The sequence below is a fragment of the Dermacentor albipictus genome, chromosome 2, assembly GCF_038994185.2.
Source record: "Dermacentor albipictus isolate Rhodes 1998 colony chromosome 2, USDA_Dalb.pri_finalv2, whole genome shotgun sequence".
Taxonomy (NCBI): Eukaryota; Metazoa; Arthropoda; class Arachnida; order Ixodida; family Ixodidae; genus Dermacentor; species Dermacentor albipictus.
Window position 1 is genome coordinate 82,648,776 of NC_091822.1, and position 15,944 is coordinate 82,664,719.

General features: G+C 46.7%; 1 protein-coding gene across 9 annotated transcripts in view; it reads left to right on the plus strand.

Moving 5' to 3' along the window:
* LOC135895862 (uncharacterized) overlaps positions 1-15,944 on the plus strand; it is a 37,124-nt gene that overhangs the window by 14,054 nt on the left and 7,126 nt on the right. The window contains exons 4-10 of one of the 9 annotated variants that reach the window (XM_065424061.2): positions 1,537-1,635; positions 3,331-3,433; positions 10,481-10,540; positions 10,819-10,878; positions 11,157-11,216; positions 11,495-11,554; positions 11,833-11,892. In XM_065424061.2, the coding sequence (XP_065280133.1) occupies positions 1,537-1,635; positions 3,331-3,433; positions 10,481-10,540; positions 10,819-10,878; positions 11,157-11,216; positions 11,495-11,554; positions 11,833-11,892 (502 nt within the window). Of the gene's footprint in view, positions 1-1,536; positions 1,636-3,330; positions 3,434-10,480; positions 10,541-10,818; positions 10,879-11,156; positions 11,217-11,494; positions 11,617-11,832; positions 11,893-15,944 lie in introns of all 9 variants that reach the window. The other 8 variants (XR_011512067.1, XM_065424062.2, XM_065424065.2 and 5 more) reach the window with 8 other exon arrangements.

A 15,944-nucleotide genomic window follows, 5' to 3' on the forward strand; every position in this document is an offset into this window, starting at 1 on the left:
GAACACGCGCGAAAATTATGACAGTCGATGAAAGCATGGGAGGTCCCAGTCTTATCAACTGCAACAAAACAACGGCGGTCACAGCCTAAGCACATTCTTAATTGTAAGAAATAATGTGATGTAGTGCATGGCTCTAAGAAGACGTAGAGTATGCGAGAAACACAAACGGCCTAATATTACACCATGAATGTTAGCGTTAGAAGGCTGAAAAAATAAAAGCGTTTTACAAAACAAAGACAGTTAGACAGACAGTGTACAGTGCCGTATCGCGAAGGGCAGTATAAAGGGATCGTGTACTTTTATTTTCAGTAGTTTAGCAAAAAATCTGGTGTACTTTATCTCAATAAATACGCGAATATTGTTGTTTTGCGTGCTTTTTTTGGGGAAATAAGTTAGGCGGGGATATTTCTAAGGTTAGTCATTCAAATGTAACCTCATAACGTGGGGGGGGGGGGGGGGGCGACGCACAGTTCCCACTGAGAGGCTGTTGCACCATGTGGTAGTGCACAGCTCATGGTTCAGGAACCGAAAACGTTTTTTATAGTTTGACAGATCTGACTCCCCAGAGCGCACCATGACTGTAAACAGGCGAAAGAAAGACAATTACGAATACAGTGCCGCGGACGACTGTGCACGACCACTCGGTAAACAGAGCAGTCGGCTTGCTTTTGCCCTCTAGTTTCGTCATTTCAACAGTTCTCTGCTTTATTTCGCCGAGCAGCGATTATTTGCAGGCTCTTTAGTTGTTTTGAAACTCGCGGTAATTTGGGCATTTGAGCACGGTACGGCCAACGGCACATTTGAATTTATTACTGTAGCTTGCAGACTTATCAGGCACGCCAGAGCATGGAAAGAACGACTTCCCTAGACTGCCATAGATTGAAACGTTTCCTCATATTGTAATGGCGTTCGCCGCAAAAAGGGACTTATGCATCATGCGTGACGCGGGCCTAATCATTTAGAAGCTATTTGCTTGTTCATTTCAAGGTTCACCGCGAGCGGGATTTTTTCTTTCTCGTCCCCGTAGGACGGGGTAAGCGTGCCGGGGAGGGGGGATCGAGGGGGGTGTTAGGGACGTGATGTTAGGATTATGCTGTTACAGACACCCTGCTGGTTCGCAGTTCCCGTTTGCTGGGGGGTGATAGTTCCTAATTTTCCCAGAGTTTCTTGTTGCACGTGGAATCATTTCATCATCAGATTGTTTCGCGTCCACTGCTGGACGAAGGCCTTTCCGAGCTATTTTCAATTACCTTCGTTTTGCGTCTTCCTACTCCATAAGCTCTGATGCAAATTTTCTTATAACCCTTCGCATTACCTAAGTCTCCGTCTCCCTTGACTGCGCTTCTCTGCCTTTGGCGCACGGAGCCCAAACAGCAACTCTAATGCCCTGTACGCCTAGACCCATGCGGTTACGCTCTGATTCTTGTTCGCACTTTATTTTTTTTTTCAAAAGTTGTAAGACCACATGTCGTGCCATGCTTGCTTTGAATTTTCGTTAATCGAAGCCCTTAACGACCACCACTGAACTTTTCACAGATGGTTGAAATAAAGACGGAATGCATTTACTGGTGCAAATTACGTGCTAATGATCCAATTTGGTATTATGGACACATAACTGATGGCGAAGAGTGTAAAGTGAGTATTTTTTTTCCAGCCATATTCTCCTACTCTTGGTTATTGATAAGTAAAAGACACATTCTTTTAAACTGCTGTGGCATCGCGGCGTTGAACTCTATCTTTTAAACAAGCTGCGCTTGAGAAGTGTCGCTGATTTCTGTCCGCTCTTATGCGTGGCTCGCTTGCGCTCTACGCATGTTTCTGGTAGCAATAACGACGATTCTGGCCTTAATAGCAGAAAGTTAATTTTTTGTGCTACAATTGGTGCGATGTTTGTGCTTACTCGTATCCGCACCTCATTGCCAGATTGCTACGTTGACATGGAGTAATATGTCTGCACCCATGCACGGCGGAGCACAGTGACTGCACGATAAGTGAAATGATGTGCGATACCCTGGAACTCAGTAAGCTCGCGGAACTCTGACAAACATAAACAGCGGAACTTCAACAGCCCCATCACTTAAACAGGCCGTTTACTTATGCACTACACTAATGAACCGGTGCATCGACACATTACGCCTGTGTTGTGTTCCCGAAACGCTGTTCGTGAAGCAATGGTCAAAAGCGTGGCAGTTTGGGCGAGTTGGTATGTCATGATTGAAACAGAGCGCTCACTCTGTTTCCCGTTCCCTTTGATTACCCCTACCTTATTCCTTTTTTGCTCTTCCGAGCTGCGCTGCAAGCCTAAAAAAAGAAGCAATGGTCGACTGCTCCGCTTCCCGAGATTGAAACTCAAAGCTTGATAAGGTCGACTGCTCAAACAAATCAGTGCTCATCGCCACGCATGCCTTTGCTTACTTGTGATTGACGCGCTCATACTGATTCTTTGCAAGAGAAGGCATTTCCTTTCAGTCACCAGCGAATATGCCGCCACCTCTTGCTGGGGATCTCGTTTCCAGAAATCAGTGGCACACAACAGGATGTGCTTCAAGGTTTCGTTCTCCATGTACAGCTCGCATTTCCGTGCTGGATTACTCGTGTATCTGGCAGCACGGCTACTTGCCCCCATGTGAACGCAAGTGCGCAGACTGTGACTAACAGAAAGGCAGCCAAGCAGAGAAGAAAAGAGAGAGAGAAAAATAACTGGCATTTTTTCACCACAAACGCCTATAATTGGCTAATAATAGGCTCCACACTAAGCTGCCATGAGCTAATCTAAGCAGGTCGTGTGGTTATTCTTGTCACTCGTTTCTTTCTGTTGCCACTTTTAAAATATGGCTATTGCTATTATATTGCGCATCTGGAACTCGCGACCTGGCAGTAGGATCACGACAATAGATAGATAAATGGATTGATAAGATAGATAACCTAAAGATTATCCATTTGTAGCACGGTAGCGGCATGGATCACCTTGCCACAAAGAAAACACTTCACCCATTCACCAATCCTGCAGCTTCCTGTTGCTTTTCTCCACGTAGCTTTCACCCATCAACCGCTCCGTGGCGGTATTTGAATTCGTTTGCTCCTTGTGCCCCTGTGCTGGTATCATCAATTTGAAGCTGGGTGGAATGCCAGGGATCATATATAGCACAGCACATTTCTGGCGAGCCCGGGCTGTGCCGTGGATGATAGTATCTAGGGGCCGCTGCGATCAAGGTCGTACACGATTCCGTAAAATGGAAGACTCGCAGAGAACAAGCGCGATGACAGTGCGGGAGCGACGAGATGCCCAGTTCCCATTTTGCGTTGCGCTCTCTCGCTTACTATTCGCAGAAACGCAAAAAGCCGGGACGATGCAGACAGGGCTATTGCATTACCGGCGAACATTCGAGCACGAGACCTGATGATAGCACCAATCATGAACTCACAACGCCAAGTAAGTATATGGGCCTGGGAAATGACTCAGGCGACAGGAGGACGCCCGGAACCAGAGGGACGATGGGTTATTGTGCACACTGCATTTGTAAATTTGTACACCTGTATCATAGTGCGGTGGGCACGTTCGATGCCGTGTTAGTTGTAGGAGAGGCGCACGCGTCTGATACGGTAAGCACAGGACGAAAATAAAGCCGTAGTGGTCAGGTCAGCTGAATCGCTGGAATGTAAATCTATTCAGCAGAAATCATCGCATCCTTGTCAATAGCTCGCTACAAGTTTTAGGGTTTTATATTTGGCAGTGACTACTGTGACGGAGCCCGGTACTTTTAACATCTGCACTACAGTGACGGGGCCCGGTACTTCAACATCTGCACTACGGTGACGGGGCCCGTCACTTTAACAACACTGAAGCGACGGGGCCGTCCCATAGAGTACGATGTTGGTATCGGGGGCGAAGACTTACCGAGTCGCCCTCTGTCGGAAGCGCCTTACATGCGTACGCGTAGTCTGAGGGATAACTCGGCGCGCTCCGCATAGGTTTGGCTATCGGCGCTAAATAAAGATACTACGCGGCAGCCGTCCTGACCATTTTTGCAAGTGCTCTCGAAATGACAGAAGTATTTTACCTTCAAAATAATAATGTTAAAGAAATTATGGGGTTTTACGTGGTAATAATAATAATAATAATAATAATAATAATAATAATAATAATAATAATAATAATAATAATGTTTGACAAACAGAAAGCGCACAATGGTTTACAGATGCTATCTCTTTACCCACTACGTACGGTAAGCTGGGACACTGTGCGCGGTCGCCGCGATCGATTCCCCCGAACCGGTTTGCGTGAAACGTAGGCAACCGCTGAGAGAAAACTATGTGAAATATGTTCTTATATTGGGCTGCCTGTATGTGTAACCAAATGTAGCATAACAGAATGAAGCTTCAATGCAGCGATCCCACGGGTTCGCGGTGACCGACTTCGCGTCTGCATGCATGTCCTCGCACAATGTTTCGCTTTCGCTTCGAGCGCGTTTTCGCACCGTGCCGTGAGCTTTATGCCGCAGCATACGACCATCACGGCGACTTGCGATGTGCCGTCGCGATAATTCAGTCTTTTTCTTTCCTTCTGAAGTCTTGGAAGCTTCAATATCATTTCTCAATTTTCATCGAACTGCATGTTTATGGTCGTCTAAGCGAGCAATTACCCGCTGCTTCTCTTTCTTAATCCAGTACAATATTCATTGTTTAGTGCTACACAAGCATGAACATATGCCATGCCTTTCTTAATGTTTTTTACCGTTCCCCTTCCATTAGAGTTAACTTTCTTGCTCTTTTTGTATTATAATCATCATAGGTGTTACAGTGCATACGCAAAAGATTGTTGGAACAAATAGCCGCAAGCTAGTGGATGGGTCCGGAGGCGAAAAATAATAGACATGCGGTACAAGCATAAGAGTATCAATACAGAGGATGAAAGCAACACATTAGCACATTAAAAACAGAATTTTTTTTTTTATTATAGCACACATAAAAAATATTACCAGTTACGTAAATTATCAAACCGTAAAGAACAGAACGCCAAGCATGAATACAGGCACCAAATCAGTGGTTTGTAGCTAATAAATACGATTTCAGTGCTCTGCCGAAATTTCGTGTTTCTTTTATTTTGGTGGGTATGTTGTTCAATGCCTTAAATCAAACAAATCCAAATAGTCTTTTTCCACATACATTATGTACAGGAGGCAGGTTGACATTTCCAGCGGCAGTACTTCTGGTAGAACGTGAAAAAATATACGGACACATGGAAAGGATGATTGCGTTTCACAATATTGTTTACATAATAGATAGCTATTTTACGCCCACGCATAAAATCGAATGGCAATATGTTTAGTTGATTGAACAGTGGCCTGCTGGGTGTATCGGTTCTTGAGTGCGCCATTATTCTTAATGCCCGCTTTTGTATGCAACCAAATGGAGCATAAGAGAGTGAAGCTTCAATGCAGTGATCGCACGGGTTCGCGGTGACCGACTGCGCGTCTGCATGCAAGCGCACGTTCCGCTTTCGCTGCGAGCGCGTTTTCGCACCGTGCCGTGAACTTTATGCCGCAGCATATGAGCAGTTGACAGTACGCAAGCAACTATTGTTGCGTGGACGTTATCATACAGCATCTGCCATCAACCTGTTCATAGACCAAAGCTTCACGACAGTCGGGCAGCGCGCGCGGGCGAGCGTTTCAGTGCGCACTTTCTGCTACTCATCGAACATCGCAGCCCGACGCCTTATCACAAATCTTCCTCGGGGAAGTGCTCGCTGCACAACCGCGTTGTAGCCAATGGCTGCTTGCCGGTTCTAAGTTTCGCGATCCAAGCTTCGCGCAGCTTTTTGTCCTGCGGGTGTGCACCGAGCAGTAGCCTACCATGTTGGACGCCTTGAAAGGCAGCCACTACCTATTATAGTTTTTTCAAGTGTTGTTACGCACACACCTGAAGCGGGGAAATCTCCTCACTAAATCAGAACCGCAGCTGCAAGTGGAGACCTTAAACATTCGTTGTTAGCTCGCTTCGGTGCTTCCGAAGCAGTCGACGCGGCCACTGTGTCCACGTGATCCCTCATACGACGTCACGCGCCGACGGCGGCGCCAGCTCTCCCAGTGGTGGAGCTCGCCCCCAATAGTGACGGGTCTCTTTCGAGCACGTGCTTCGCCAGTCACAACGGACACCTCATCCCTACACGTGTTTCGCCAGTCAGAAGAGCAATCTGTTCACGGCACATGTGTCGTTAGTCAGTCGTTTTTTCTTTCGTTCTTTCTTTGTTCCTCCACCTTTCCACACACTTTGTGGCATTTGCCACGGCCGTATTACGGGGCCATAATAATCATCACAATAATAATCAATGCATTCCGTTACTGCACGGAAGTTGCTGACATCGTGAAATTCACATGGTGCTGTGGACAGCACTGGAATAAAATCTCGCGGTCCGTGAAGTGCTCGGCGTCCCCATAGGCGCCAGCACGCAGAAGCTCATGCAACTGTGGGTCCACAACACCTTCGATGAGGTTGTCAAGTCACATAAGTCAGTCCAGGTTGTCAGGCTCACTTCCTCGCCTGCGGGGAGGCGGATCCTGGAGGCGCTGGACTTTAATCCACTGCCCTCAGGGAAAGGCGGCGCGCGCTCGACTCGGGGTCGCGGAGGCCGGCACGGTCTCGCCGTTTCCGCGCAACATGCACCCGCAACACAATGTGCGCCGTGCTTCTCGGATCCGTCGCCGGCGATCCACGATCGGTCGCGTTCGTCGACATCACCCAATACGGTTCGTCCGACCGGTTCGCGGCGGCCGTGGTGGATCACAGCGTCCGTGCGGGGCTCGTCCCCGGCACTGGCGGAACAAATTGTGGCCCTCCGGGACGAAAGCAGACTGCAGGTCTACACGTATTCCCGGGCGGCGGTCAGGGCCTTCGCCGCGGGTTCGGTTTCGAGGGAGGCACGTCGCCCCCCAGGTCATCACTTGGTTCCCGGCACACATGGGCAGCCTCGGGTCTACCCCGTCGTTGCCAACGCCAACGAGCTGGCACACGCCCACGCGCCCGAACTCACCCACCGCGCCGGAGAAACGCCGCTCGCAGGCGCGGACGCAGGGCTCCACAAGGACTCGCTCGACACGTTGAACGAGATTACAAAGCACTATCGACAGGAGGGTCTATCCCCCGCACCACGCCAGGACTCGTTCAAGCCCGATTGTTCGGAGTGCGGAGATCCATTCTGCATCTTAGAACACATGCTCTTGCGGTGCCCCTCGTTGCGGGACCACGATCACCTCACCACGGAAGAAGAGTGGCAGGAGGCGGTCAGGCACGGCCTGCCCGTCCCAACGTTGGAGTGGCTCGCGGCGGCTCTTCCCTCATAAGGGGGTTTTGGAGTCGATCCTTAGGACCTTAATAAAGTTCAGTACCTGCCGTGAAGTGCTCGAAGTTGTTTGCATAAAATTTTTGAAAGAAGTGCTGCCATTGACCTCGCTACAGCGTCACTAAGGGGCCCGCCCCGTCACTGTAGTGTAGACGTTAAAGTGCCGGGCCCCGTCACTGTAGTGCAGATGTTAAAGTACCGGGCCCCGTCACTGTAGTCACTGCCTTTATATTTTGTCACCGGGCTGTTGCAATTGCGTGACGTACTTCGTAAGGGACCACAGCTCACTCCTCAATCATACCTGTTAACCTGTGAACCTTATACAATTAGTAAAATTCCAAGGGAGGCGAGTTGGGGGGAGGAAAAGGAAACATAAAACGCGTCTTTTTTTATACTTGTCCTAAACTGGCCCTCAGCGTACGTCTTTCAGAGATACATATACACGTGAGTAACGATACTTTATAATCTTCAGACGCAGTGCACCGACGAAACTTGGAAAAGCAACTATTGACAAGCAGCAGACTATTTCTAGATCTCGGGAACTTTTTCAGCGACCTTGCTGTCGCCAACTTCACCTGCTTCAAGAACTTCATCGTAGGAGCTTACTCGGAGCAAGCATCCCTCTTGCGTACTTTCACTATCAAAAGCCTGACACAGAAGGTACTCAGGCGCGGAGACCGACGCGCGATACATTTACGCAAGCAGAATTAATTTTTTCGTATAACTTCACGCGACGTCCGTAGAATGGTAAAACGTGTCCGAACTCGTAAACTTTACAAAAAAATCGGGAGAGTTAGGAAATACGTCGTGATGCATTTGGCTTTCCCGGTACTGGCAATTCCCTGCGTGCTTTCATTTCATATGCTCGAATGTTTCCCATAGAAATACGCGTTTATTTCTTCTATCGTCCATATAAAACTTTAATGACCTCGCATTCATATCCAGCTTTTATTTATACGTAGCTACTAGCGCCCCAAGTGGCCGCGGCATCAAGCTAGTGCGTTTTCAATGGAATGAGCGACTTTTTAGCGAATAATTGAAAAGGGCGGTCGAATATTGAAAAAGGCAGGCGACAGACATGTTCTTGAAGACAATCCACACGAGACAAATGCAGTGATCATGCTGTGGAACGCTAACAGTTTGCTCCCAGAGCGGTTAAACATTCAGCAATGGAAGCCTATGGAAATGACGAAAATTTTTCTTAATTCCTTAGAAGAAACGGCCGCTGTGATAGAACTACAAGCGCTATCGTAATAGCCGCTACAGCATATGCAGTACCGAGACTCAGCTTCCGATTGATGCCTATATCGAATTTGTACACATGGCGTAACACTGTTCCCAAAAGCGACTTTCAGAACACAGTCGTGCAAAGTCACGTGGCATCTTGATAAACGCAAGCGTACTATTGTGGAAACGTCGGAAGCCGTGGCTGAGTGGTTTAATCGCACACACTTATTGTCCCGCGTCATGCTGGCAGCTGTTCAATACCGTGCTCCGCAATATTCTTTAAAGCCACATAGGACTTGGTTCCACATTCGTCAACTATATAAAAACAACCCTAAGCTCAAAATTTGGTTTCGGTTTTGATTTTTCAGTAGTGCTCTTCAACGATTCTATTTTCTCTTTTTCCTTCCTAAAAGGTAGCAATGTGTTGCTCATTTGTTAAGTCCTCACTTTTATATTCAGATATTATTCCTTGGATAACATAACAACAAGCACGCGCATGTCTTTGTGTTACATTAAAAACGAAAAAAAAAGTTTTCGTGCCTTGTAGCACGGACATACTTAGAAATTCTGGCGATTACACCTTCACCATTCTGTGCAATTTCACGACAATGCCCATGTGTAAATGCATGGGCACAATTTTAGAACATTTTATTTCAATACATCGGCCGAGTACCAACAAGTTTCAAACGACTGCGCCGAGAGGGTAGTCCCTTCTAACAGCACATACATTTATGGCACTTAGTCGAAAACATTGGTGGTGTGCTACAGCAGTGTTTTGGTCTGGGACGGGCACTTATGTCACACGACAGGAGCAAATGATTTTGCTGATTTGCTGCATATATTTTGGCTGTCCAATGTTAAGACCTAAAGAAGAAAATACGCTGGTTTTTGTGACAAGTGATGGTGACATACGTACAGTCACGTGTAATATGAGCTCCGACGCAGTGCCCGTGGTTGAACTGGCCCCTGGACTACAAGGTTACTTTGGCACACGAAATACTGGTTTGATAAGTACCAGTAATCAGAAAGTGTTTAGCTCTTGAATTTTCAGCATGTCGTCGCCGCTGTGCAGTCTTGGGGGCACTTTTTACCACGCGCACTATGTTTCAGCTAACGCAACTGTATATTTTTTTTTCTTCTTTGGCTGAGCTTTCTTTGGCGTCTACCCGCTGCTTCAAAGTTATCGGTTAGCTCAACACGCGCCTGCATGTATTTATAATATCCAGAATGTTGTCACGGATTAAATAGGGAAAAAGTGTTATGTAACCAGGTCGCGCGCGTGAAGCGAAAACTGGTGTACGTACTCTATCACATTTGGGCGCCCGAGATCGCACTGCAATGTACGAGCGTTCCAATCTGACGAACCGATGGCTTGATCCGTAGATCAGATTCAGAGGAAGCACTACTTCGCGCGGAGCCGTCGTTGTGCTTCGAGCGTTATTTTTTTTCCAGCGCAACCTCGCCTTATAGCGAGCTAGATTGGTGACTCACTCTTTTGGAACTGCCTTGTTCTTCACATCAGTACAATTCGACAGCGCAGACGTGCTGCATTTTCATTGAGTGAATAGCAAAAAAATGGATTAGGACTTTTTTTACGTATGCGTTTACACACCTAACGCAATAATTTATTATACATAATATACTTCCTAATTTAGGTGGTTTTAAAGGATAGCAGGAGTCTTAAGAATAAAAAAAAACTTAAATGCTTATTAGTCAGCTTTCACCTCATGATAGGGAAGGAAAGTTAATTAAAAAGTATCCTTAGGATAATTAAAAGCCTATACGCTTGAAAACGTTTCATCTGAGCTTCCACTATGCAAGCTGATACCGATTTTAAGGTGGTTCGTATCGTGGGCCCTTGACGTATGTCCAACCATCAAACAAAGGGTTATTCCGAATGTTTCATTTCAGGAAGGCCTGTTACTCTCCTGCCCTCCACTCCGGTTGTCAACCATGGATCAGACGAAAGTGGTGCGTAAAGAGCGTCGTTAGCACAAGGTGGCTCGTGTAGCTGAAGTTCATAAGCACCGGCTGTAAGCACTGCAGGTTTACCAGCTCAGTACGAGCGCTAAAACGCCTCTCCTCGTCAATGTTCCTGTGTAGGCCATAAATGGACTGTAGGACAACTTTCATAAATGTTGCTCAATGCGCATATGTAAGAGTCGTATTGGAGACAGTGAATAAGCTTGGAAAGAAATGTTGAATTGGTAACCGTCAAACAAAGGGTTATTCCGAATGTTTCATTTCAGGAAGGCCTGTTACCCTCGTGCCCTCCGCTCCGGTTCTCAACCATGGATCAGACGAAAGTGGTGCGTAAAGAGCGTCGTTAGCACAAGGTGGCTCGTGTAGCTGAAGTTCATAAGCACCGGCTGTAAGCACTGCAGGTTTACCAGCTCAGTACGAGCGCTAAAACGCCTCTCCTCGTCAATGTTCCTGTGTAGGCCATAAATGGACTGTAGGACAACTTTCATAAATGTTGCTCAATGCGCATATGTAAGAGTCGTATTGGAGACAGTGAATAAGCTTGGAAAGAAATGTTGAATTGGTAACCGTCAAACAAAGGGTTATTCCGAATGTTTCATTTCAGGAAGGCCTGTTACCCTCGTGCCCTCCGCTCCGGTTCTCAACCATGGATCAGACGAAAGTGGTGCGTAAAGAGCGTCGTTAGCACAAGGTGGCTCGTGTAGCTGAAGTTCATAAGCACCGGCTGTAAGCACTGCAGGTTTACCAGCTCAGTACGAGCGCTAAAACGCCTCTCCTCGTCAATGTTCCTGTGTAGGCCATAAATGGACTGTAGGACAACTTTCATAAATGTTGCTCAATGCGCATATGTAAGAGTCGTATTGGAGACAGTGGATAAGCTTGGAAAGAAATGTTGAATTGGTAACCGTCAAACAAAGGGTTATTCCGAATGTTTCATTTCAGGAAGTCCTGTTACCCTCGTGCCCTCCACTCCGGTTCTCAACCATGCATCAGACGAAAGTGGTGCGTAAAGAGCGTCGTTAGCACAAGGTGGCTCGTGTAGCTGAAGTTCATAAGCACCGGCTGTAAGCACTGCAGGTTTACCAGCTCAGTACTAGCGCTAAAACGCCCCTCCTCGTCAATGTTCCTGTGTAGGCCATAAATGGACTATAGGACAACTTTCATAAATGTTGCTCAATGCGCATATGAAAGAGTCGTATTGGAGACAGTGAATAAGCTTGGAAAGAAAGGTTGAATTGGTAACCGTCAAACAAGGGGTTATTCCGAATGTTTCATTTCAGGAAGGCCTGTTACCCTTGTGCCCTCCACTACGGTTCTCAACCATGCATCAGACGAAAGTGGTGCGTAAAGAGCGTTAGCACAAGGTCGCGGGATTGAATCCTCGCTACGGCGGCCGCGTTTTGATGGGCGCGAAATGCGAGAACACCCCGTGTACTTAGATGTATATGCATGTTAAAGAACTCCAGGTTGTCCAAAGTTTCGGAGTCCGGCATTACGGCGTGCCTAATAATCCGATTGTGGCTTGGCACGTATACAGCCCCATAATTCTGCCAACACTTCTGCCCTGATGCGATGTGCCATGTGAGGCAACGACAAGGCTCAGTATTCTCACAGGTTGTACACAATGGTGCACAACAACGCCTCAAGCAAACACGTCTCCCTGTATGTTCTGTGTAACACGCCGACGAACAGCAGTGGTACACGCAAGGTAACATTTGCCATCAACTCACTACTCTCGAATCGGACCAAACGGTAAAGAGATGGAACATTCGCAGTCACCATCACCGCTAAATATTGTCAGTCAAAATACAAAGCACATAGAGCTTCGCTTACATCGATTCGCACAGTCCGCGGGATCTGCATTGTTTTCTAGATAGTGAAGTTATATGGTCAAACATCGCGCTAATTAATGAAATAGTTGCTTTCAAAGTGGGAAAGAGCAGCTGTCAGGTCCACGGTAAATTTGATTTAAACGGCTTCAGTCAAATCACCGTTGCGTGATTGCCGACTTCCGTGGAAATGTAGTTGTCAAAATGGGCTACAATTAACAGTGAATTGCGAACGTTGATAAAAGCCAAGAATGCAGAAACTTGCAGAAGGTCTCACGAAAATAAAATGACTTTTTGAGCACCATGGTGAGAGGGCCGAGCTATGGTTTCAACGTCTGTCAAAAATCCCCTAAAATATGAACAGAGGCCGACAAAATGCGGGCATCTTGGGAAAGGTTAAACCGATGGAAATCTCAGGATAGCACTAATTTAAATTTAAAGATAACTTAAAGATAAAAAAAACCATAACGCACGTTGGCAGGGTTGCCAAATTTTGAGAGAAATAAATGAGCTGTTTAAAGAGTTGAGCTGAAACACTATGGTACGAGACAAGGCCAGAATGTCGGCAGGTGTTGAAAAGAGATCCAGTAGGTTCTAAGGCCGACGCCAAGCCCGGCAACAATTGGTATAATACACATATAATACACATATTACACAGCAATACACATATAAGCGAGATGCTTAGTCCTCCGTCTTGCAAGGTGAGTCCTTGCAGGGTGAGGCAAGGGTTTGAAGTTTGGGACGTGGAGTTCATCACATTAATTACAATGCACTCTACGGTGTCGTTTTTCGAAGGACCATCCCAATTTTTTACGCTACGAGGATGCGAACAAATTGTCTCATTTGCCAACTGTCACCTTCCTCGAACTGCCAACCTTCCTCAATGATGTCCTCGACAGTCGCACAAATCTTGAATGCAAGTAAGTGTGAGGAGTTGTGCGCAAGGCCTTTGAGTACGTGGGCGGCCTTTTTGGCGCTCGGCACCTGCTAATCTGCATTGCGGCTATACTATAAAGGCAGAACAGCAACACGGTGGACAATATGAAGAACAGGCAAATCCTGCATGTATTACTGCACAATAATCCTAAATAGTGGTCATCTTTCACGCACATGAATCAGGGTGACAGGTCAGTGCTTTGACAATTAAATACAAGTACTGCATATGTCATGCCTAAAGGTGTACCTGGCCCGATGACCAGTAAATCTGACGTGATAATTTGAGCAGTTTCGGCCATAGCATGCTAATGCACGATGACAATGAAACAGTTCGCACAATTATTGTGTCATACATTTTGCCCCAAAATGCAAAACCAGCTTGTTCATGCGTCCATCTTAATACCTTAGCGCATACGTTCTCGGTTTGCAGGTGCTGCGGTAGCGCATCAGTGCAGGAAGCAAAATTTCTAGGGAAATAATAGGGGGTACCTTGACGAAACGGATGGGTGAAAACGAAAAACCGTCCATGAAGGCGTCTGCTGTAGGTGCTGTGCGAGGTTGAGAAAGGTTTTGCTCGGTCTCCTATCTAAATTAATGGAAATGGAGAAATTGTTTTTCTAGGCGAGCATATCACCAAATTTGATGAGGTTTGTTCCATATAAAAGACAAATTTAAAGTATAGTTGCTGTCGGTTTGGAACTTTTTATTTAGGTCGTCAATTTGTTAAGAAAATTGGCAAAAAGCTCATATTTTCAGAAAACGAAGCTATCTATAACCCAGCAGTAAAAATAAATATCACAATTTCGTCAATTGAACCTAAAGGTACGCCTGAAGTGGACTAAACTAGTACATTATACACGACTCTCAAAAATAGCACTAATTTGCGAATAGAACATTTGCGAAACCCTTGTCAACATTGTAATGAATTCACTTATGATATAAATCGATATATCAAATTTGTCCGCTTTGGATGCTCTCATAGATGCAGGTTACAGAGTCGTGATTTATATTCTAGGTGCAGGGTTGTGAAATTGTAAGCTTCGTGTTTCTATATTTTTCGAGCTTACGAATTTTCGAAAATTATTTATTTAGGACATCCAAAACTAATCCGAAATTCCACTTCCACCATTTCCTAGAATTTAACATCCTCTTTCATATTCAACAGATGGCATTAGATCCCGCAGGGGCGTCTGCGTGAGCAGGCGTTAGGTGCGTTGCGACACCACGTACCCGAGCGCACGAGGGTTCGACCCTCCAACGTGTAGCCATGCGCGGCTTAGCCGTGTCTGGGGAAAGGGGGATCCTGGATTTTGAGCCGATGCTGGGTGTTCGGAACTTTCAGGCCTCCCTCCCCGGCGAAGGCAATACACCTCTTTGGCCACTTCTTCACATAGACGGCACTTCCAGACTGACCCACCTGGAGGAAAATGGCAGTCACCTTTTCCTGTCTCTCTCTCCTGGAATCTTTCTCTCTCTTGATTTCGGGCCTTTCCTGTCTTCTTCTCTCTTCCATTTACTTCCTTTCTCCTTGGCGGCAAGGGTTAACCTTGTGTGGCTATCCTACCTTGGGTACACCATATTTGGTTATAATGAAGGTGCACGACTGGCGTCGTGCAGACTTGTACGCAAGTTCTGTCACGTCCCCTCATTGGGCTTAGTGGTGGACGGTCGGCGCTGTTGCCGGACATACACATTTTTCTTATGGCAGCGCAAACCTCTGTCGCGTATGATCGGCGTCTGAAAAGTTGCCGCACCGATGCACCGTTCCAGTTCTCCTTTCGGAGCAATGCTCCATCATTTCCCAAGTACTATGTACTGCGCAGCGAAAACATTATACCATTAAGAAAGTTCTCTCCATTCCTGGTGGCCAAGTGCCTGAAAGACAAAATCGGACCGACATGCAAAGCCTCAAAAATGTCTGGTGAGGACCTCCTCCTAGAAGTAAACAACAAAGATCAAGCACAAAAGCTCTTGGAACTTACCAGTATTGGCGACGCGACAGTGACAATTTCAGCCCACAGAACACTAAATACAGGCAGGGGTGTGATACCCGAGGAAGACTGTCTTGGCTTAAGCGATGAGGAACTGCAGGAAGGTTTCGAGGAACAAAACGTTACAAAGTACAAAGAAGTGTGACCCGCAGATATGACCAAGAAATCCCGAAAAAACATGCTATACTCACCTTTGGAACAAGCGTAATGCCTACCTCGCTGGACGCAGGTTGCGTAAAAGTAGATGTAAGACCACATATCCCGAACCCCAGACGATGTTTCAAATGCCGAAGGTTTGAACATGCTTCACATGCATGTCGAGAAGAAACAACCTGCGCTAAGTGCAGCTGCAACGGTCACCAATCTGACAATTTCACTCCTTCTCCGCATTGCGTTCACTCCAAAGGAAACCATCCAGCTTACTCGCGGTCTTTCCCTTGCTGGAAAAAAGAAAAAGAAGTAATTGCACTAACTGGTAAAAAAGCTCCTTCTTTGAAGGAAGAAAACGATCGTCATACCTCTCGAGAAGAAGTTATGCCGATGTGACGCAGGTGGGGGCAGTGTCACAGAGGCCTCAGGAGTCCTCCTGGCCCACGCATAATGGTCCCGCAGTGACCCCTCCCACCCCCGTGGGGG